Source organism: Poeciliopsis prolifica, unplaced genomic scaffold (genome assembly GCF_027474105.1).
Source record: "Poeciliopsis prolifica strain line A6 unplaced genomic scaffold, Auburn_PproV2 SCAFFOLD008, whole genome shotgun sequence".
Lineage (NCBI taxonomy): Eukaryota > Metazoa > Chordata > Actinopteri > Cyprinodontiformes > Poeciliidae > Poeciliopsis > Poeciliopsis prolifica.
The window spans coordinates 14,754,454-14,779,097 of NW_026562383.1; the positions used below are offsets into that span (position 1 = coordinate 14,754,454).

A 24,644-nucleotide genomic window follows, 5' to 3' on the forward strand; every position below is an offset into this window, starting at 1 on the left:
TGCCTTGCACAATGGTTAGTGAAAAGCCCTCTCCCATAACAAGTGACACATCTAAAAGCAGTGTGAAGCTAAACGGAGGTCAGGAATTGGTAAACATTTTAGCAGGGGATAATTGTAGCAGGTTAAACAATTGTTGGCTCCCGTCTATTTGACTTATGAGTCATTCACATACGTCGTGCATTGTGCAAAGAAAATTTAGAGGTTCCTTATACCAGCAGGACCTAGCATATAATTTATTTAATCAGTTCTCAGTCTAAAGTCATTCTCACCTGAGGCACAAAAGGAAATCACTGTTGCTGCATCAAAGTATTACAGTAATGATGGTGGATGACTACTTTAATTGTTATGGTTGAGACATGTGTAAAAGATAGGAGGTGGTCAAATTCTGTTGCCTTGGAGATGTAGTGTCTGGGTCCCTGTATTGGAGACTGCAGCTTCCCTGGGTTGGTCCAGATTGTGAGAACACCATGATCCAAAGTAGGAGGGCCTTTGTTCTATCTGTTATTATGACACATAGTTCCTCTCTGTGGGAAACAGGCTCAGCTTGTGGAGTTGTCATTTGTGTGTTTAGTGCTGTTAGTTTCCATTGTTCTTTATGGTAATCCTCCCTTCTGTCCATTTTCAAAAATCTATCATCTAATTTCCAAATGACACTGTTAAACCAAACAGGTTCGGTCAAGCCTGATAATTTAATCCTTATCAAAAAAGGGTATTTAGCCTTAGTTTGTGTATTGCGCAAACCATGTTTTCTGTTTTGTCAGGTTACTTTTTTGTTTAACATAAATCGGCCTGAATAAGAAGCGTGGTACGAACATGCCACGAGTTGCTGTTCTTATTATGGGGCCTCATCACTCTGAACTATTTAGTTTTATTTTGTCAAAATTGCAATGCTTTTCTGATCTAAGATTAAGACCTAAAGATATTGTAAAAAATTACCTTAAATTTCTAGGTTGTGGCTTTAAAACATGGCTGGGCCCTTTGTAATCAGTCAAAAACAGTGATAACTATATTAGTGTCTCAGTATTTTGATTTGCTATTGATGCTATGTATGTTTTTGCTGCTTTTAAAATAACTCAATAAAAAGAAATTGATAATCAGTCTTTAAAAAAATTCATTTCAACAGCAAAACAATCTCTGATCAGGGCAAGGTTTTTTCTAGCAAGATAAATATTGAAAACACATAATGAAGCAAGAGATATCAGCATGTCAGTTTATTATTTACATTCCATGTAATTAATAAAAATCTTAGTCAGCTAGGCTTCTAACTGTGATCAACAAGTAGTAGATTGGAATTTCATAATAAAACAAACACTGGGGTCTTAAACTCAAGTTCTTGAGGACCAGGATAGTTCGAGCAGCACTGTATGCTAAAGATGCCATTTCATTCACATGTGCAGGACAATGAAGCTACCTGGAAATAACAGGAACTCGGTCACTGAAAATTAGTGTTCGAAGGGCCTGAACTTATAGACACACTTCAGCTCCAGACACTAAGCCTTAAATTTAATTCTATACGTAAGATTATTACAAATCTCAAACCAGTGTTAAAAATGGATCTTTAACACTCTTAAATTTATATGGAGAACATAATTTAAAAAAATATTTCACAATACTAATGTTGCAATATCAAAAAGATGAAAAGGGATTGTGTTGTTTTTTCCAAAAATAAAGCCTTTGGACCCAGATACCAAAATTGTTATTGTGGTGCTACAGTGATATGCACCTAATGGGAGGCCCATCTTTAGAAACTGGTACATGCTTTTGTACCAGTTGTCAAAAAGAACTGAAAGAGGAAAAAAAAAAAAGTTTATTCTGAGACAATATTTCAAACAGTTTTACAACAGTCAGATGGATTTATCATGACTCGGCTGATTAGTCACTACTTTTAATTTAGATTAAATTGTTTAACTGATTTCTTTGCAAATGAAAATAACATTAAGTAATGTCACAGTTGGGGAAAAAAATTACATAATCCATTGTTGTGTTGGGAAAAAATGTCCAGAGCTGATAAGTTTGTTTTATCATCAGGGTATGGTGGCTGACGTAAATCATAAATCAATGATAAAACTTCCTGTAGACTCAACTATTTGGGTGTAAACTACAGTAATTGTGTGTTAATAATTTATTTGTTTGTTGTCTTGTTTGCAGACTCATTCGTCAACAGTCAGGAGTGGACATTGAGTCGATCAGTTCCAGAGCTGAAAGTGGTGAGTAACATTTTCTTCTGCTTCTTGCAGTCCAGGTGTTGATTCACCTTCAGTGGTTTCATCATACTGACAGATTGAAAATGTAATCAAAAAAGCATGCCATGTCCATGTAGCACAGGTTTTGTATTTCACACGCGAAGGCACATTTGAGAAAATTGGCCGGACTTTTCTGCTGGCACATAGTTGGTGACTTTTTTCTTCTTTTTTTTTAATGAGATGTGTTGGCATGGAGATGTAAGGTGGCTTGCTGCAGGAAATGAGATGAGTGACAGTTTTGGGCTAGACTGGTGACACATCCTGGGTCTGATCCCACCCGCCAATGGAGCACACAGGCATAGCAACTGCCAAATGCACAACTAACATGCTCTTATGGTCTAATGCCCTCTAAAGCTGCACTCCTGTATTGTACCAGTAGTTCTCTTTGTGGTTAAATTGCTGCTGCATCTGTTTGAAAACAATAAAAACTTCCTACTAAATACCAATTCACACCAGTGACTTGAAAGGCAAACTTGCTGTGACCCCAAATGCTTCAAATGTAACTGCTTCTCTAAATGCATCTGAGGTGTTAATTGGAACTTAAGCTAAACTGCTTGTGAAAGTTAAAATGAAATGTTCCAAAAAAGCAGTGGTCAGCAACAAGGTCATGTTGTTGGAAAGAGGTTTACCAATCATTTCTAAACAGTTAAAGAAAAAGTTTATGATCAGATCCCACAGTTGCAGTAAATGGACTTTTCTGATTTCCAAACATCAGTGTTGATAAAGCTTTGACCTGCAAATATAAATTTTAGCCAACTCGTTTTTCTTTGAGAGCCATAATGTAAGAAAACATAGGAACAGCAATCAGGAAGCTTTATCAAGCCCTCCTACCCCACGCCATAATAAATTTAATTTAACGTCTAGTGAAGATTTCAAAGAATTAGGATTGCATTAGAGAAACAAAGAAGGTAGGAATAGTAACTTTCTCATCAGTAGAACCTGTTTGTTTGTCATCATTGCTTCACATATTTTGCTTCAGATGCCCAGGTAGAAGGGTATATAGACCATCTGTAAGTTTTCTGAACTGGGCTTCTGATATGGCCGAAGCTAATGCTTGACACATTTTTTTACTTTTTCTATATAAGAAGCAGTTTGATTTTCCACAACCTGGAAGCTATGCTGTGTCATTACATCCCTATCTCATCTTATGAACTAAATGTTTGATTTTTGCTCTGTTCAGTGATTTTGTTGAGGATCAAATTCCAGCAAGACAGTTCACTATATAAACCTCAATGCTTTTCACAATTTATGCAAATATATATTCTAATATTGCCAGCTTTCATTGTATTCCTTCATATTATTTGTGCTGAAACGACAATCTTTTTCAATGCATCGCAGTCCTAATCGACTTATCTATCATCAGTGTTGGAAAACTGTATAAAAATATAACATTTAGACAATAATTTACTGCTAACAACTGGCGAAAATAAATCAGGAGCATTGAGCTTGTGTTAATTCCAATGTTTATTCCACATAGCATTGGTGATAATATCATGCGTAATGTGTAATACCACAGTAATGTCGAATTATGTTTCGTTCACTGATTGGTAATTTTTTTATTTTTATTTTTTAAGTCATGTTAAGTTCAAACAGGTTTTAGTCACCAGCCAATTTTTCAGGACATTTCTAATTACACAGAAAAAAAAGCACATTTTCAGGAGAAATAATTGAACATACCATTACTAAGTAAGAAAAAAATCTGATACATCTGCTGCTGTAGTAAAACCCAACCTTCCTGCTTTTGATCCACTCTGCACTTGAAATTGTTCCCAGAAAGGTATGAAACACTTCTAAAGAGTAAAAGCTGGTTATGGAGTACCGCTGATGTGGCGTTTTTTTTGTTGTTGTTTTTTTTTCAGTAAAAACCCATATACCAGCAGATCACAAAGCTGAACAGTTAAAATAACAGCGGGACCGTTGGATCTCTGGCACATGCAGTCTTTTTTTGTTGTTGTTGTTGACTCATGGTTTTTAGTGTACAAAGCCTCAAACTGATCGCTTATACATTGTTTCTACTTAACTCCAGATATCGTTAATGGTTATATATTTTACTGATCCACATCTTGCATTGAATCCAGACTTTTTTTTTTCTTTTTTATCAAAGTTGTTTATAATTAGAGCCATACCTGACTTTTACTCCCACTAATGATCTGATGAAGAAGAAGGAGCTGGTGAGCAGAGGAGAAGAGGGAGGAGACGAGGTGTGATACATCCTTTGTTCTTCCCAGACATGCAGGCATCATCAGCCCACCCTGCACCACGTTTTACCCTGGAGGCATTACATTGAAGTCTGGTGTAGAAACCAGCAAGGGAAAGCAGAGGAGTGATTGCAGCCAAGCTGCTGGATATTACAGGGCCTCTCCCGGCCTTAATAAAGAACCAAACTGTGTTACTTTTACTTTTGTTTCTGTTAATGTATTTAGCCTTTACTGCTGTTCTTCAAACAAAATGAAGCCTTTAAGTGGGCTTTCTGACCTGCTTGTGGGTTTATTCGGCTTCATACAGATGTTGACGTTAGGACCATAATGGGATGAAAATCAAATGAGGTTAGAATTTAGTTGGTCAAAGTTTTTCTGCATTATTAATGAGCATGATTAGAGCATTTAGCAATAATTAAAAAAGCACTCCCCGTCTGTGTTTCCTATTATAGAATAGATTCTAACCTTTGAGCTTTATACAATATCAAATTCAGAAAAAAAACAGACCACTTTGCTTTGCTTTGTTGAGCATTGATATTGTCTGCTGTGAGTGTAGATCTCTCTCAAGCTCATCTTACATGTGGTTTACATTTTGTAGAAAATTTGCACTTTATTTTCTGCCTATTTGAATATCTTGAGAAATCTCTGTGCATATCCCGAGGTGCATTTAAACATCTCACTGAGAGAAAATAGCTAACTCTGAGGCTTCTGTCTACACCAATTTCTGTCTACACCAAAAAGTGTTGTCAGTTGGACCTGATGGTGCTTACTGTGATGCAAACTGAAAATTGGATTTTTTTTAGTTTCCTACTAAAAGATCATTGGTCAGTGCCAACCAAGAATAAAATTGCACATATGTGATTGTTAAATTTTGCAGAAATTATGATTTATGTTTTCCTCTTTTTTTTCTATAACTATATTATCTCCAAGAAATACCCTGAATGATATGATCTTGATGACCAAGTTCTACATCTGAACATGTATGAAAATGTATCAAAGTGGCTAAATAAACAATTTGCAAGCAAGGCATTTGATGCATAGGACCTGGCATACAAGATACTGCTAAATATTTAATCCCAGCAGTCCTGTGATTGCAAAATAATATATATGTTGATATTGCAGTGAAAATTAGATTATGTGATTCAATATATTGTGCAGCTAGAGATGTGACAAATCATGTTGGTATTTCGCCATTAGGGAGAAGATTAAACATTCAGCTTATATTGCATACAAATTAGTTGCTGCAATGTTTCATTGTTACAATGGCATAAGAACTGCAACACATTTTATACAGAGGCATTTTTCTCACAGTACACAGCTGAGATATTTTGTATTTGTTTTTTTTGTTTTTTTAACTTTAACATTTATTTTATTGTAAAATTTCAAACAAAATGTAAAACTTTTCCAGCTTTGCTCTTTTTAATACTATTTGTCTTTACACTGAGTGAAAAGAGAAAATATTCCTCTCCAACACACTACACTCTAATTATATTTTTTAAATCCAGAATGTCGCAGTGTTTATCCATCAGATGCAATATCATGGTGAAGCCACTGTCAACAAAAATCATGTTAGAAATTTTAAATGCCACAGCTTTTAGTGAAAATCTGAACAAAGAATCTTTTGCTCGTCAGTTCAGCTAAAACCTATGAATTTTAGAGAAATGTTAACAGATTTAGTAGTAAAATTAAGATTTGCTGAATGTCTTTTCTATTGGCTCGTGTTATTTTCTCTTCTTGCAATGTGCCAGGTTGGTAATGATCAAGGTGTTTTTGCTTTTGTCCTTTCAGGGTATTGTTGGGAATTTGTCCAGTGGGAAATCTGCCCTGGTGCATCGATACTTGACAGGCACATATGTGCAGGAAGAATCTCCTGAAGGTAAGAGTCTTCTGGAGATGATTAGCAAAATACTGTGATGCTTTGGATTATATTTATTCAAAATCAAGGCAGTTGTAAACTTAAAAGCACCACTGTGTGTTCTTTTATAGCTGTAATGTGATATATTTTACACCGGCACACTTTATTAGTTCGCAGAGTCCTTGTTATAAATCCCATAGTATTCGGAGATTAAAATCCACTGAAATGGATGTTCACAGGAACATTTTTTTCTCCTTTTTCCCCCTAGAGGAATAAAACAAACAATAATGATACTCAGTATCTCACTATATGAAAGGATGACCACAAATATTGATGTAAATTATGAAGCTTACATCAAGTTGGGTTTTTCTGTTCGCTGTTTACTTTCTACAAGAATGTTTGGTTTTGGATTTAACAGTTGAGGTTCTCCAACAGGAGAGATAAAGACAAAGCTTATTTCCATTTCTTGTTAAAATAGGGAAGGTCATCCATTTTTTATTGTTTTATTTAGCTTGTTAATGATCATTTTCATTGTGATAATAAACTGTAAACCAGATTAGCTAAAGTCATGACCAGAATACCCGCTGCTGCCCTGCAAGGTCTGTCCTTCAAAAATCCACAAAGATGTTGGCACACCCAGAGTTAACTTATGATCTTAAAAAGGTTTTTTTTTATTTTTTTGCAGTGTTTTATCTTAGTGTAATTATAGTGTGGATGAAACTTGAAGCACATAATTAGTTTCTGGCATTTCTCTGCACCAAGGGAGAAACGAAGGGGGAAAAATGCATAACTTAATTAGTCCTTGAGAAATCAATGGCGGAAATGCTGCAAAAACAAGGCGAGGGTTGTTGCTGTAATCAGGGAAAAATGTCAGTTCCTGTCTTGGTGTCCTTGTTTTTTTTTTAATCTTACTGATACAACGTATCTGTTTCATTAGCAGCAGCTGCCTCACATGTGCTCTTTGTGTCGGCTCTTCTGCAGTTCATAGTATTCACGGTGAAAAAGCATCACAGGCTAAGAGGAAGAGGCTTCGCTGTAGCCGTTTCTTCACTGTTTTGTTCCAGGGCTTTTGCTATGATATCTGAAAAAAGGTACTGGGGTGTGTTGCCATAGCAACACCGGATGGCGCTCCGTCGGATTGTGGCTGAGTGTCAAGGTCTGAGCCTCTGTGTAAAGCAGAGTATGCTTGCTGCGTGTTAACCACGCTCACTAACAGGGCTCTTTCTCTCAGTAGTTACCTGTTTTAATGTGATTGCTGTAGTCAGATGCAAATTTGTGCACTCGGATTTACTTTTCGTGACCATGGAAAAAATTAGAGGAACTGAGGCATTTTTCTTTGGACGCCATTTATTCGTTCATCTCTAAATAGGGAATAATTCTGGATGATTATGCAACGAGACGGTTCACATCCAAATTTCCTCCCTCTTCTCACTGGAGCCGTATGTTTTCATCACATAACTCATTTCTGAGATTCCCATAATCTTATCTGGCGTATGCAGACAAATGCTTCCAAAGTCCTTAAAAACTCTGTGCTGCACCAAGTGTTCGGCTCTCTGCATCCCGCTTTGTTGTGAGATCTGCCTCATCTCTTCAAACAGGACTCAAACATGCATTTCAATTGTCTTTGAGTTCCTTTGTGAGTGCAGCTTCGGAGCTGTGTGACTTCAGGAAAGTAAATAAAGAACAAGAAGGGGGAAAGCTTGCTGCGATGCCATCAATCTCTCTCTTTCCCTTTATTACACAACCAGCATCCAAGCACGTCTTGAGAGTCGTTGCAAGTAGCTGGGAGAATCCTCTGTTTGCCCGACAGGCTAAAGTGGACTTAACAGGATGGAAGTGAGACTCAAGTGGATATCTATTGCTTGCTGAAACAGGAAATACTGACCACCTTTTGTGAAATTATAGCCCCTGGCTATTTTATGGCCCTTTCCCACTGTGACCTTTTAGTTCTTAATAAGTTGGTTGAATGGAGCAATCCTCCCAACGCTGTCTGCAGATTGTTTCAAAGATATTACGTGTGTTTCTGTTGCTTTCTGCATCATGTTTTTACAGAGTTTTGTCATGACTCTTACAAGAGCTTTTTCAAAGCTTTGCATTATTCAATCCTGTGAAATTGCTCTCAGCATTTTTTTTGTGTGTGTGTGTGCGTGTTTTTGGTACATATAATGTACCGTTTTCACACCTTGGGACATCTCTAGTTGGCTAACTTTCTCATTTGAATGTTTTTAATCTCAGCAGGATCTTGAGCCAGTCAAATGATACGCAAAATCAGATTTTCTTTGTGCATCTCCCATTGGTCTCTTCTTTATCTTCAGCCGGGTTTGCTAGTGGCAAGGAAAAACATATTCATATCAGAATAATAATTGGGTGGGGGCTAGGGGGAGAAAACCTACTCAAATGATATATCTACTCCACAATACTGGGGACATTTTCTGACATGAGCACCAGTTCAATGTAATGCATGTTTCAGTGTGGTTTTTATCTCAAAATATTTCATTTCTGAATTTTCATTGCAGAGCAGAAAGTTTCTTGATTAAATTCTGGCTCATGCAGTGAAGCTGTGCAAGCAGAATGAGCAGTCTGATGAGACTTTTGAAGTGAAAGTTTGGCCTTTCTTTGACTTGTAGCGGTGCAGTAATAGTGGCAAAGAGCCGGCTTCTGCAGCAGCCATGCATTAGACATGCTTAATGGCAATTTCCCCCCCACATAATTGGCTCCAGAGGGACCCGGTTTCCTGTCGACATATGATCCAGACAACACAGTATGCTGAGCAAGAAAGGGCAGCACACCTTCATGAATCATATAAACCTATGTTTTAATATTGAATTTGTGATCATTTGTTTGTTTCCTTTAGATTTTCCAATAAATGGTAATTTCTGGAAACACTAAAAAATCTATTTTATAGTACATCTATAGTTATTGTGTGCAATACATCAGCTCCACTGTTTTCTTTTTGTAATTGCCTGGTTATTATTCCTTTCAAATATAATCTCAGTAATACTTCTTTCTCAGGTGGACGCTTCAAGAAAGAAATTGTGGTGGACGGACAGAGCTACCTGCTTCTCATCAGAGATGAAGGAGGGCCTCCAGAACTGCAGGTAGAGGAGCTGATCCTTGAAAATATCGTATTACTCTAAAGCTGCAACGCTTTCTGAACAGAGGCAGCCTGAGAGCTGTCATGCAGACAAACTATTTGAGAGAGACCATGATATATCCTTTAAAGGATATTTTGGAGCATAGTGGCAACACCCGGAGGTTGGTGTAGAAAAAGATAAAATACTCCAAGCAGCCACATGCAAATCATTTTGTTCCAAGGAACAGTTTCAGTCTTCCTAGATGTATGTATATTAAAAGGTTATTTATATAATTAAAAACGTAGTGATACAGCTCAGCTGTCTCAAATTAATGTAATAACATTCTGTGTATCCATTGTCATGGCTCCTGCTTTGAAATTTAACTATTATTTACTGTTTTAATGGTCCATAGTGGTGTTTTTGCCATTTCTATCATGTTTCAAAGTTGCATCAGAAAGGATTCTAATCTTATTTATGAAATGCAGACACTAATTTAATTAACTTCCCTTTAGAATAAATTTGGTATTTTTTTCTGTTGAATTGAATTTGAATATAAATTAAAACTAATTGGGGAAAAAGATCAATTATTTTTATAAAACCTTATCAGGATAATGTCATGATGAGAAGTCCTGTCTTCATAACAATGTATTATCCCTTCAGACATTAGGAGCCCTGATGATGTTTTACAGTCAGGGAGTCTTATTTTCTTGTGAATGATTGAACCACAATTGCAGAAAAGATGTCCATCTTGAATATTTCTTTCCGACCAAACTATATTATTGAGGAAGCAAATAATATGACTTCTTGATAGATGAATGAGAAATACCTTAGTAGGAGAAGTGCACAGTATGAGTTTTTTAATGAAAGTGGAGAATAGAAAGATACGGATACTCAAAGAAGAGAAGGAGATGTGGGATGAGTTTTTAGATGTAATGAAGAGGAGTCTGTGAAGGTGAAGCAAAAAAGAGAGTGCATGCGGGTTGGAGTGATTTGTGAGAGAGTGGCAACAGAAAGAGCTTACAAGGCAGGAGGAAGAGTAGTTATAGATAGAATGTGGATTAACAGACCGAATGCTGGGGTTGAGGTGACTGAACGAGCTAAGATTTATGTTGGTTGTGACAAGCATTACAGGAGCAAATAAAAAACTGTATTTGTTCTTGTCATCTGCTTGTGAAGTAATGAAATCATGTCATCTTATGAATTTAATAGTTGATGTTTTAAGAGTTGTGCATTTTCTTTTTATATTGTCGTTGCATCTGCACTGCTATGTTGGAAATATGTCACAGGTGCCCTAGCAAATGGCTGCTTTAGATTTTGAGGCTAAAGTGAATAAAGATGTTCTAATGATTTGTAATGAAATCGCAAAAAACTTCACGGATCAACATCAAACCTAACTGAGTCATACATACCACTGTGTCAGATCTGCAATCTAGAAAACACCATAAACTATGTTTTATTTCTGTTTTTAAGCAGCAATTGACAGGAAAAAATCTTTCTGCTCATGCACTGCATCACAAGATAAAGGAATAGATATGAGTTTGGCTCAGTTTTAGCTGCTTGTGTAATTAGTGGTATAATTAAAGGCCTCCATCATGTTCCCACTCTGAGTTGTGACTCAAAGGCTTGATGTGCCACTGGAGGAATCCTTGCAAATGTGAAGGCTAAATGAAGTAAATTCAGGGAGAGGGTGTGTTATTGGATTGTTACTGTTTCTCACACTCTGCTGAATAATATTGGGAACGATAATACTGTTTGTAGATGAGTAGTTTCTCATCTTTACAGGAGGATTTATTCACTATTTAGTCATAAACTATGCTGATAATATGAATAAATATGGTAACATTTTGCTACATTAGTTATAGTGGGAATATAAAAACCATGCAGCTTTTGTAGAAGCTTATAAACACAGTACCATTGAATCTATTAATGTCTGTTACAACACTACCCCCTTCTGTCGGAGTTTATGAACTGCACTAACAAGATAAAACGCAACATCCAAACTGCCAATGTTGGGAATATGCAATTAGCTCCTGCCAGTTTTCTTTGTGTCGACTTACTGGCACACTTTTGTGTTTTGGATCATTTAACACATTTTAAAGATAACCCGAATAAGAACATGAGTACAAAATGCAGTTTTTAAAAATGAGTTTAATTATTGACAGAAACAAACTGTCCAAATCAACTTGACCCTATGTGAAAAAGCAGTTGTCTCTTAAATCTACTACCTGGGTGTACCATCCATGATGACGACAGCTGCCATCAACCGTTTGCCATTCAGGTTGTTTTTTTTGTTGTTGTTGTTGTTTATTATTATTATTATTATTAGAATTAGTATGGTCTTTGTAGGGTTTTGTTTTTTATACATATGAAACTTTTTTTCCCCCCAGTTCCTTTCTTATTGTTTAATCACAAAAACTGGCTAATTGCAACAAGTGAGATGTCGTTCTGGTTTTATGGTCAGATGGTTATTACACTGCTAGAGTAATTTTGGTAGACTGGCTCGTCCTGGAAATATTTTCCACAGTTTCATGTTGTCTCCATTTGTGAATATTTGCTTCCTCTGTGGTTAACTAACTCGAAAAGCATTAGAAATGGCTTTGTAACTATTTCCAGATTAATATATGTCAGTGACTTAGTTTCTCGTCTGTGTTTTCTTTAGATCAACACATAACTCATTGCTTTGTGAGATATTTTTTCCTACTTCGTATTGTCAGAAAGGTTATGTTTATGTTTGCCTTTCAATGATTTGATAATCTCATGGAGTGAAAAGCAAACAAAGAAAAATCTTCTAAAAAATATTTTTTAAAGACTTGCATCATGTTTTTAATCTTTAAATAAGTCAGTTCTCAGTTTTTGTAATGCGCCAGAAATGTAAAAGTTTGATTGTGTCACAACTTCAAGAAACCACAGTTGCATTAAAACACACTTGTTCCATAAGTAAATTTTGTGCTGATCATGTGAAAATCCTTTGATAGATGGCTCATAACACACAGCGTGCTTGGTCTCTGCCTTGTTCTCAGTTTGCTGCCTGGGTGGATGCAGTGGTTTTTGTCTTCAGCCTGGAGGATGAGATCAGCTTTCAGACAGTCTACAACTACTTCTTGCGCTTGTCCAGCTACAGAAACACAGCTGAGGTGCCAATGGTCCTCGTTGGAACACAAGGTGTTTGTCGTGTATCTATCATGAACACACACACATTTTACATGATATTCTAATATAAATAAATTGCTTTCCAGAAAATACTGTATGTTTCTAGTCTAGATACAAACACTTACCTTGATGTCTTTCTTTGGATGTTTTTTTTTTTTTGTTAGATGCAATCAGCGCAGCCAATCCCAGAGTGATTGATGACTCTCGGGCCAGAAAGCTGTCTAATGATCTGAAACGCTGCACATACTATGAGACTTGCTCCACCTATGGTCTGAATGTGGAGAGAGTCTTCCAGGATGGTAAGAGGGAATATTTATAGACCGTTTGCTTTTTTTATGTTTTGTTTACGATTAATGATTTGTGTTGAAGTTTTTGCACTAAAGGTTTTTATGTATATTTTATGCAATATGAGTTAATTTATTCAACTTGTTTACCTTTAGTTTACAAAATGTCTCTTTTATAAAAGTGTAATAGAAATGTTGGGGTATTTTTCACTTTTACTGCATTAGATCTATTGAGCAACATGAGCACCTAAAATAGATAAGAAAAATTAAATTGAATTTTATCTTTTATGTTTATTTAATATATGCAGCATTACATCATAGTATTATATTTTATTCAAGACGGGGTTGCAGACAGGTTAACAAATATTTTGGTAAAAATTACATGCTGGTTAGTTATAAATTATTGCCAGGATTGGGATTATCAAATATGGAATCAAAATACTCAAAGCAAAGTGGGACTGTAACATTAAAAGCAGGTAATTATGAATTATTTAGAAGCATCTCAAGAAGAATCTTGAAACTCTGATGTCTCCCAAAGTTGAGTTTCAAATTAATGAGACTTCCATTTGGAAACCTGGCTGCCTTGACTGTGGAACTTCTTTTTCTTTCTAAACCTAGAGCTCATTTGAAGGTCTGCCATCCTTTCAGGAAACATCTGAGAGGGTAGCTTGCCTTTCACTGCGCATTTCAGTGTCAGTTGATGCAGTTTTGCACTGCACAGTCATGCTGTCTTCTCTCTCTGCCTTAATTGCCTCCTGAAGTCCAATTTGAAGTAATTAAACAAGTGCCTGGTGACTGGAGAAGTCACTCTGAATGACTGTTGCCTTCTCTGCGCATTTGCGAAGCTACAGCAGGCAGTCAGGTGTTTTAGTCCCACCTGTCGATGCAGCTTCAGATCATCTCTTTCCTTCCCTCAATGCTAATTCGTGTCACGCATGAGCATCGTCTTTTCTCCTCCTCCTCCTTCTCCCCAACCCAGCCGGTCACGTGTGCTGTGAATTAAATAATGGCTTTCACATGCTACTGAGCAAGTTGAGTTGTTCACATGGTTACCATTATCTCATTTGGCCAACATTAGGTTACTTTTCTTGTTTACAGACGAACCTGACCAAAAATCATACAAGAGGCAAGAGAACTGCCTGCCTCACCTCGAATCTGTTCTCTGACGTTTATGTTTGCTTTTCAGCACACCAAACATGTGACACTCACAGGTGGTGACAAAAAAGAAAAATACTGTACATTATATACATAAGCTAAATTGTGGAAAATCAGTTCATACATTAAGTGTTTTTCAGCCATTTTATTGGCGTACAGACAGGAGGATGATGCTCCCATAGAATGGCAGTCAGTGCAGTTAGGAGAGGTTGCGCAATCTGAGGTGAGGCTTAGCTCGCTGCTGCTACACCGGCTTCACTTCCGAGTATTTGAATGGAAAAGTATGAAAATTCAGCAATTTTGAAGAAAAAGAAAATAAATTAGGATAAATGAAAAATGCGTACTTTATAGTATAAACCACAGGGTGAAAATAGCAATATAAATTATTTTATCATTATACAGTTAGGGCCAGAAATATTTGGACAGTAACACAATATTTGTGAGTTGGGCTCTGCATGCCACCGCATTGGATTTGAAATGAAACCTCTACAACAGAATTCAAGTGCAGATTGTAACGTTTAATTCAAAGGGTTGAACAAAAATATGTGATAGAAAATGTAGGAATTGTACACATTTGTTTACAAACACTCCACATTTTAGGAGCTCAAAAGTAATTGGACATATAAACATAACCCAAACAAAAAAGTTTTTTCTCAATATTTTGTTGCGAATCCTTTGGAGGCAATCACTGCCTTAAGTCTGGAACCCATGGACATCACCAAACGCTGGGTTTCCTCCTTCTTAATGCTTTGCCAGGCCTTTACAGCCGCAGCCTTCAGGTCTTGCTTGTTAGTGGGTCTTTCCGTCTGAAGTCTGGATTTGAGCAAGTGAAATGCATGCTCAATTGGGTTAAGATCTGGTGATTGACTTGGCCATTGCAGAATATTCCACCTTTTTGCTCTCATGAACTCCTGGGTAGCTTTGGCTGTATGCTTGGGGTCATTATACATCTGTACTGTGAAGCGCCGTCCGATCAACTTTGCAGCATTTGGCTGAATCTGGGCTGACAGTATATCCCGGTACACTTCAGAATTCATCCGGCTACTCTTGTCTGCTGTTATGTCATCAATAAACACAAGTGACCCAGTGCCATTGAAAGCCATGCATGCCCATGCCATCACGTTGCCTCCACCATGTTTTACAGAGGATGTGGTGTGCCTTGGATCATGTGTCGTTCCCTTTCTTCTCCAAACTTTTTTCTTCCCATCATTCTGGTACAGGTTGATCTTTGTCTCATCTGTCCATAGAATACTTTTCCAGAACTGGCCTGGCTTCTTGAGGTGTTTTTGGGCAAATTTACCTCTGGCCTGTCTATTTTTGGAATTGATGAATGGTTTGCATCTACCTGTGAACCCTTTGTATTTGCTTTCATGGAGTCTTCTCTTTACTGTTGACTTAGAGACAGATACACCTACTTCTCTGAGAGTGTTCTGGACCTCAGTTGATGTTGTGAACGGGTCCTTCTTCACCAAAGAAAGTATGCGGCGATCATCCACCACTGTTGTCTTCCGTGGACGCCCAGGCCTTTTTGAGTTCCCAAGCTCACCAGTCAATTCCTTTTTCCTCAGAATGTACCAGACTGTTGATTTTGCTACTCCAAGCATGTCTGCCATCTCTCTGATGGATTTTTATTTTTTTTCAGTCTCAGGATGTTCTGCTTCACGTCAATTGAGAGCTCCTTTGACCGCATGTTGTCTGGTCACAGCAACAGCTTCCAAATGCAAAACCACACACCTGGAAACAACCCCAGACCTTTTAACTACTTACTTGATTACAGGTTAACGAGGGAAAGGCCTTTGAGTTACTTGCAGCCTTTGGAGTCCATTGTCCAATTACTTTTGGTCCCTTGAAAAAGAGGAGGCTCTGCATTACAGAGCTATGATTCCTAAACCCTTTCTCCGATTTGGATGTGGAAACTCTCATATTGCAGCTGGGAGTGTGCACTTTCAGCCCATATTATATATAAATTGTATTTCTGAACATATTTTTGTCAACAGCTAAAATAACAAAACCTGTGTCACTGTCCAAATATTTCTGGCCCTAACTGTATATTATTTTTCCATGATGGAAAAGTACGTCCATCACATCACTGATGTATAACTGAATATAAGGGAAGTTGTATCTCAAAGCAACATATGATAAATCTCATCTGTGTATTTTTCAGGGAAATTGTAACAATATATCAGATCAAACACACATTTTCATGCTTATACTGTGTCATCAGTCAACAGAGCTGTTCTTTCCCTCACTAGTTGCCCAGAAGGTTGTGGCCATGAGAAAAAAGCAGCAGCTGTCTATTGGTCCATGCAAATCTCTCCCTAACTCTCCGAGTCACTCTTCAGTGCCAGCTGCATCCATCCCCTCTGTTCACCTTAACCAGGTAAGCCCACAGCAGCCTGACGTACATCTGATGTTCAATATGTGATATTAAGAACATTTAACCCTTTACTCATGACCGCTTGTTTTTAGGTGTCTGAATTGATGTTCTTATCACATCCTCCCAAACTGACCTTCTATTCCTTTTTCTTTGCGATCCCTCTCTCTTTTCCACCCTGATCTTCTCTGATGCTGCTGGTTCCTCTTAATCTCTCTCACTCCCAATAGGCAGCAAATGGTGGGGGTGCATTCAGCGACTACTCCTCCTCTGTTCCCTCCACCCCCAGCATAAGTCAGCGGGAGATGCGCATTGAGACCATCGCTGCCTCCAACACGCCCACGCCCATCCGCAAGCAGTCGAAGCGGCGCTCCAATATTTTCACAGTAAGTATGCGACAGCTGATGCAAAGCAACACCCACTCACACTACTAGAGGGCACGGCGCCAAGCACACATTTTTTTCTTTTATTCCACCAGAGGGAGACAGGTTGCTCAAAATGCATTCAAAGCCAGCGCTGCTGCCTACGAGTCAGGCAAAGACAGCATCTTGTTCAAACTGCACAATGGGCTAAGGAGTAAAAGACTTTGAAGATTTCATATTAAACCCCCAAAATGGGCCAAAAACTCAGCTTTGAAGCAAATATCAAAGATAAGCACTGTGGAAATAAACATCAATTCATGTACCTTTTTTTTTCTTTTCTAATTGGATGTACTGAGTGGATTAAGTTTCTCATCTCACCAATAGGAAACTGGGCTCTTTACATCGTCCAAATTTTTGAACTGGTCTTGTTAATTTTTGCTTTACTATTTTCTTCAGCACCTATCCTATTGCATGAAGCAAAATGAAAAATTCAAGTCAACCTATTTTACACATTGCTAATGAGGCAAATCTACAACCTCCAACTGCCCACCTTCAGACAGAAAAGCTCTTGCACAATTTGGATTGCTCGTGAATACTGACCCCAATTGATTCTGATGGCCAAGAAATACGACACCAGTCTCCCGATCCCTGTCTGCTTGCTATTTCTCCCATGTCCTGTCATATTTGCCCTTTGCTCTAACCTGTAGCATTTGTGTGCACTAACCACTACTGTTTCCTTGGCTTTAGCCTCTTTTCATTTTTTCATTCTTTCTTCCTGTCCTTCATCCTACCTTTCCTTCTTGCTACTTTTCATTCTTTCTTCTTACACTCAATGCTTCTTCCTTTTGTTCTTTCTTTCTTTCTTCTCTCTCTTTCTATTTTCCTTTCTTTCTGTCTTTCGTCCTGTTTCCTGTTGCCCTCCCTCCTTTTTGCTGCTAACTTTTCCAATCTTGCATAGTCGGATCTTTGTTTCTGCTGGCTCAAGAAGGTCTGCAGAAGACAGAAATCCTTCAATCAATGCAAAACAACTGTGCAGAGAATTTTTTTAGTGCCTAAAGTGCCATCTAACATTTACCTTAGGTTTTATAATGTTAATTTGTTTTCTTCTGCAGAACTTTGCCAGCATTATGAGAAAAAGATCAGGCTAAGTGAGATTTACCTTCCGCAACTTCTTCTTGCACATCAACACTTTTCCTTCACCTCTGCCTTTTGGCTCTCATGCTCTCTCTTTTCTCTTTGTAGCTAACTCCTCCTCTAACCTCCCTATCTATCCCACCCCTTCCGTCTGTATCTTTCCTTCTATCTTGATCCTCTCACCCCAGCTGCTTTGGGAGCCGCAGGTTTATGCGGCCTCCGAGCAGTACAGGCTGGTGCTAGCTCCCCTTGTTGTCTCCCTTCCCCCCCTGCTAGGTAGTGACTAACCATGTCCACCAGAGAAATGAGCCTCTCCCCGTCCGCGTCATGGAGATGCCGAAGCACGCCACCTACCCAGTGTGGGTGCCCGAGTGGCAGGCCGAGCGGGAGTTTCAGCTCATGACCTTCTGAGGAGCTGCAAGCCAAGGGTGGGAGGAGGGAGGGGGAGGGAAAGGAGGAGAACGGAACGTTACGAGGGCATTGTCGACATTTCTTCATTGAAGCTGGAAGATTGAGATGGGCTCACTAGACGGAAGACTTGAAGTGTGAAAACATTCTGGCATTTTGCAAAATAACACAAAGAGAACATGTTTCATCAACACAAGTGTTAAGGAACTTACTTCCTTAGCTTTGCCCTATCAAAAACACAAAAAAAAAAGTATCTCCATATGCTACAAGTACTACACCAGTTCACCAAGTGAGACAGAGAGACTGAAGAATAACAGTCATGCTTTAATTTATGGTGATTTTAGAGGTTTCATGTATAAGCAATTGAAGATACAAAGTATGCCTTAATGTCATTGGTAGATAAACTCATACAGCCATTAAATGGAAAGTCCAGTACTTTGATTACATGAAGAATGACACTTTCATGGCACTGGCATTGGGACTCTTGAAATGTAAAAACCCAAATGTGATGGTGTGCATTTTTCTAAACTTAATTATATGTGAGAGAACAATACATGCACCTGAATTTGGCTCTCATTCATAAAAAAGGCCCTCCTTCTCAATTCTATAACTGTTTGAGAGTTAAAAGTAGGTAATTAAGACTCAAGCCATTCCATCAGAAGATCTTTTCACTTTGTCTTCTCACCACCGCCTCACAAATCAGTTTCACAAGCCATAAACCATTTCAAGTCAATCGTTTGACCATAACCGCCCTCGGCCACTAGGTGTCAGTGCAGCAAACATTATTCCTTCCTAGTGCTTCCATGGTCAATTACTCCAAACTCTCTGTTTTTTGTCAACTTGTCTGTGGTTCTGCTGTGGTCTTCAGATTGTCTGTCCTTATTTGTGTTGAAAAGCACACTGTTAGAAATTTAAAGAAATATGATACCATTTTTTTATACTTAACTTCATTGCTGCACCATTCATTTGCATTAATCTATTAATGTTTGCTCCTCAGTGTAGCTCCATTTCATATTTTTGTTCTTTAATTTCTTGCTGGATCTTCGCGTATGAGACCAAACATAAACAAAAGTAACACAAAAAAATAACCATTTGACACTGTTTTTTAATATTTGCAGATTTGTGCTTCTGTTTCCAACCTTTCTTCAACAAAAAGGGCTTTCCAACTCCTTCCGAATTAGAAGAGCATGATGGGTAAAAATAAAGAGTCCCCCTGCTTTGCCAAACCTGATAGAGAGGAGATTATTGGGTGAGGACTTACAGCTTGTTGCTGCTTTACCCTAAGTGCTTTAACACATTTAGGGTAATGCACGTGGAAATCCATAGGACTTTGCGTCAAAAAGCCGCCTAAAATCGAGTCCAGTGGAGTTTCTGAGTGCGCTTTAAAAATAGACTCTCAAATATCACCGAGTGAGACAGACTGTAGGGACTCTTCTGGAAATGCCCCGTCCAACCTTTTTGCTCCGCTCCGCCTTTTTGCTCTCATTCAGACATATGCCATACAATAAACACACTGTACAGTCAAGTCACTCTTGGAACTGTTATCCAGCCACCAAAAGGACACGAGCTTTTCCTTACATGACATCACACGGCCTTTTTTCCAGAAATGCGGACTCAAGAACTAGAGGTGCCAAGTTGTTTTTTTTTTTTTTTTTTTTTTTTTCTTTCTCTTTTGTTCTTCCTTTGTTTGTTCTGTTTCTATTTCATTTGTTCGTGTTTTTTCCAGGGCATATTCAAGTATTGAAATCAATGGAAAAATGTGGTGTAAATGTATCATGCAGAGGTGGTGTTTTAGATTAGAGAAGCTTGGGTGAACATTTTATGAAGGCCTTCATAAAACTTAGCACAGTCTGTCAGGGTTGGGAGGTATTTCACAGAAAAATTATACTGAGAGTTGCTAACAAATGAAACTGGGTTGCACCGACTTGTATGAATGTAGTTAAACATCATGTTGTTTTTCCCTTTATTTATTAGAAGATCTATTTTTTGTTTCATCTTTAAGTTTCTGTTTTTTTTTTTCATTATCTTGGTTTTGGTTTGGTACAGAGATTATGAACTCTTGCATAATCACTTTTCTACCATAAAGAAGGGATTTGACAAAAAATATAGACTGCTGTATATCTTGTATTGTATTTTATTTACAATGCTACTCTATAAAAAGGTACATACGTATAAGGAATATATGAAACAATGCCTTTTATTGTCCATCCTATATTTTGTGGGAACTGCAATGTTTGGCTCAATCTGTTGAATATTTTGAAGTGAATTTGTGACTTGCTTTGTATGGTGTCTGTATAGAAGCTAAAAACAAGTCATCATGAACAAAAAATAAAATGTTGGAAAAAAAAAATCTGAACCTCAGAGTTGGTTTACTTGAACTCAGATTCTACCTCTTCTCCATTGGTGACTGGACATCTCTCATGTTTTGAGTGAGACCATACACACTCATTCTGTTTGTCCTTATGTGTACCTCATCTCTTTATTTGTGTTGGGATGGGAGGGGAATTATGAGGTTTTTTTCACGTGATAACCTTTTTCTAACCATCCTTTTTCCTTCAACAGGATCTACCATAATCTTTTTATACTGATGAACTCTGAAATCTATTGTTTGAATATGCAAAATCACTTCTGTCCTAATAGATTTTACAGGTTGGAGGAACCTTTTGCACCAAAGCCTTACTTTATAATAACATTTTCCCTTCTCTCCTTGGTATATAAAAACATATTCATTGTGAAAGCCCTTATGTATGAATCTTCTCTGGGTAGCACGGCAGTGGGTCGGCAGGTCCACTAAGGACCCACTCATGGTGTGAATCAAAGGAAAGGATCCACGAAGGGTTTCAGGGCTGAGTCATGACTCAATGTTTGGTTGTCTCCTCTGTGTTGAGATGTGTCAAGTGTGGTCTTGTTTTGGTCTCTTATTATTATACTTTTTTTTTTCTTTTTTATCTTGCACGTTGATGTTCCTGCTGTATGTTCTGCTGGTCTGCTTGTGTGTTCTTTTGGAGCTTCTTTTTGAGACTTTTTATTTTTGCAACGCTGAGTTTCCCCACCAAAACTGCAGAAATGCAAAAAAAAAAAAAAAAAAAAAAAAAAATCTAAAACATGCTCCCTCACCTCACCCTTCCCGCCCTCTGACCCACAGCCTATCTGTGTCACCCACACTCACTCCCAACATACAAGAAACACTTCATTCACTTCCCCACGGCTCCCAGTCTGCCTTTTATTCAGTGTGTCGCTTCACTTACTGACTGACTCTCTTGTTCTCTTGCAGTCACGGAAAGGCAGTGAGCAAGCAAAGACCGTTGACAGTAAAACAGACAGCATAGGCAGTGGAAGGGCCATACCTATCAAACAGGTGAGCAGTTTTACTGGTTTTTGATTTCATTTCGCATAATTCCTTAGGTAAGTATGAATCCATGATTGTCTCAACAGAAGCTGTTTATTTTAAGTGACGTGATGATTGTAATATAACAACCAGAATGATGTCAGGCTGTCACCACTAGATGGCCACACAAAACAAAAAATATCGTGACATACTTCTGTTTGTAGCACAAGTTTCTGTTGCTAGATTAGTCCCATTAGTTAAAATGTTTTTGACATGTTGCAAAATTGCTTTCCTGAAACCACAAAGACTTCATTTATTATGAATATTTATGACTTATGTACAACTCGCATATTTCTCACATTTGTATTTAGAATTTACAGAATTTTAGAGTAAATTAGAAAACTTGTTTCTAACCAAAGTTAATGACAAAAGTTTGCTTTGTGTTCAAAATCGCTATTTATCAACTTAACTTGCAGCCAAATATTTTGTTTTTTTTTTAAATATATTTCTTTGTGTCAAACACTCAGTCAACCTATAAATTGATCTATAATTGTTGAGCACATTTTAAGTTAAAACAAGCCAACATTAAAAATAATCAAAATGGTTAAAAATAGACTAAGTATTTATTCATCTGTTATCTAAAAATCCAACAGAAATGTGTGCAACATTTGGCTAAATTCAGGTTTCTTAGTGTAAGTTTAATAATTTTGCCCTCTTTAAAGTTTAAAAACTTTTATTTGTCTATATTTCTGTTATTATATATATATATATATGATACAGTGGAAAAGGCTTTTGTAATGATTTGTAATGTTTATTAAGCCACTAGATGGCGACACAGAATAACAAAAAATAACACAGGATCTTCTATTTGTATAAATTATGCAGTTTAGCGTAAAGACATGCTTATCGGATTTATTATCTGAAAAACCACACTTAGCTTATTAAGATGCAACTTCAGGTTGAGACTTGTTTATATTTAACAACTGTGAGCAATTGTATTTGTATTCAGAACTACTGTTACTAAATTACCATTGTTATAGCCACGAAAGCAATAAATGTGGCATAAATTCTTTAAACTTTTGGAAGTTCCATTAACTACATTTTTAATTCTCAAAATCTTGTGACTAAACTTTGATTACAGTTATTGCAACTTCAATTTAACAAATTGCAATAACAACAAAAGATAATAATTCAAGAGACTGTTGTTTTGGTCACTTCTAATTTAATATTACAATATAGATCAGAATGGACACATAGTCAGGCTGAACATTTGTAATTGGATATGAATTTAATTAAATAATAAAAAGTACACGAACTCAATATTTGTGTTATTTTTATACTTGCTCTAAAAATTTGCCGATTAAGCCATGCAACATGACATGCAAATGAAGCAAGGCGAAGTGGCAAATATAAATATTTTCTACAAAAACACCACTTTTTTATTTTCTATCAAGAAACTTTAACATAACTAGAATTTTTGTTTCCTTCAATTTTACTAATTTAATTTCATTAGTTTGTTTGTCTTATTAATTCCCTTATTATATTTTTTTAATGGGTATACATGTTGCAGTTTTGAAGTTGTGAACAGGGTCCAAATCATTTGTGAAGGTATACAACGGTAACCTGAGCAGAAGTAAAGGACACTTTGATTAGTAATCACTCGTGATTATATGAGGGCCTTTCAAAGCGGGTCAGTAGCCCCATATTATCCTCTTTACCTGCAGATGATAGAGGATAATGTCCTTCTTCTTTTGAGCCAGACCTCCTCATTCCCTTTGGAAGAAAATTGCTAAGGCTTCTTTCCAGGAGAAATAATAGCAGGTTGAGGCTTTGAAAGCCGCCGCACTCAATCAGAAACATCCTTTTGTATTTATTACAGATACCAAATCTCTTCGATGGCAAATCTGTGGTGGTGATGGTAAATTTTTCTCATCATGGATAAAACATCTTAAAAATGCAGCGAAAGTGTCACGCTTATTTTATACTAAAGTGGTCATTTAAATCATTTTTCCACTTGTTCAGACTTAAAAATGAGAAAATTATATCACAAAGGAGAAAAGACAAAATCTTTTACTTACACCTTTGAAGCATTACATTTCCATCTGGTATTGGTAAAACTCACCTTTTGCTAGATCAGTTTAATTTACATTTGAATTTAGTTTTCAAGTTAACTTGATTACTCTACTTTGTATGATCTACCATAAATGTCAATTATATTTAACACATATTTCACAACTAGTTTCCTTGATATGGCAAGTTTTGGCCTGGCAACCTCACACTCAACTTCTTTATCCAGAAAGTGTTTCTTTTTCTGTCATTGCTTTTTGGTGATGGGAACAGTTTGGCTCCATTCTGATCACAGGACCAGTTGAATGCACAATCAGTAAGATCAAAGCATCAATGTGAGCTTAATTGCCAGTGTCCCCTCACCCCAACAGACCAAATTACAGCACATCCCTCTGCTCCTCCTCCCAGTGTATAAAAGTGAGCATAGATAACAATGTAGTCACTGCTGAGGAGCCTCTATCAGTGGCATTCTTGCTCACAGGACCCCCTCTGTATCCCCCTCCCCAGCCCAGCACACACTTATTTCACCCCCTTCTCTCCTGGTGTGTCACAGAGAACCAACCTATCAGTTAGCCATGTTGGCAGGATGCAGCTTTTCTCCTGCTCGTCCAACTAAAGGAGACAATCAGGCTGGCTGTTCTGTGTTGAGCTGACAACTGTATGGACACAGGCAGCACATCTGAGGCTGTTTTGGAAATGTCCCACATATTTGTGTACACACTTGTGTTTTGGATTTGTATAAATTTGAAGGAGAAATACTCTAGACGCACATAAAGCTATTTAAAATTGAACTAATGCGTTTTTCCCAAAATGGCCTCTGGACATTAGTTTTATCTATTGCCAATAACCACCAAGTCATAGATTAATTTTATCTTAAGTGCATCTCAGTAATTAAGAATTTATTTTAGTTATTCAATTAAAATGTGCAACCCAGAACAGATGATCACACAAAGTGATGTACTTAAAGCAGTTATTTAGAAAATACAATTAGAATATTACATAAGACCAATAA

The 24,644-nt window shown here is 37.4% G+C and overlaps 1 protein-coding gene across 6 annotated transcripts in view; it reads left to right on the plus strand.

The window, feature by feature from the left end:
- The window catches only part of agap3 (ArfGAP with GTPase domain, ankyrin repeat and PH domain 3), a 139,749-nt gene that overhangs the window by 62,933 nt on the left and 52,172 nt on the right, over window positions 1-24,644 (plus strand). For 4 of the 6 annotated variants that reach the window (XM_055033864.1, XM_055033867.1, XM_055033865.1 and 1 more), the window contains 8 exons: window positions 2,149-2,207; window positions 6,230-6,317; window positions 9,309-9,394; window positions 12,391-12,532; window positions 12,685-12,819; window positions 16,212-16,339; window positions 16,564-16,719; window positions 21,512-21,595. In XM_055033864.1, coding sequence (XP_054889839.1) covers window positions 2,149-2,207; window positions 6,230-6,317; window positions 9,309-9,394; window positions 12,391-12,532; window positions 12,685-12,819; window positions 16,212-16,339; window positions 16,564-16,719; window positions 21,512-21,595 — 878 coding nt within the window. Of the gene's footprint in view, window positions 1-2,148; window positions 2,208-6,229; window positions 6,318-9,308; window positions 9,395-12,390; window positions 12,533-12,684; window positions 12,820-16,211; window positions 16,340-16,563; window positions 16,720-18,105; window positions 21,310-21,511; window positions 21,596-24,644 lie in introns of those variants that run through there. The other 2 variants (XM_055033866.1, XM_055033868.1) reach the window with 2 other exon arrangements.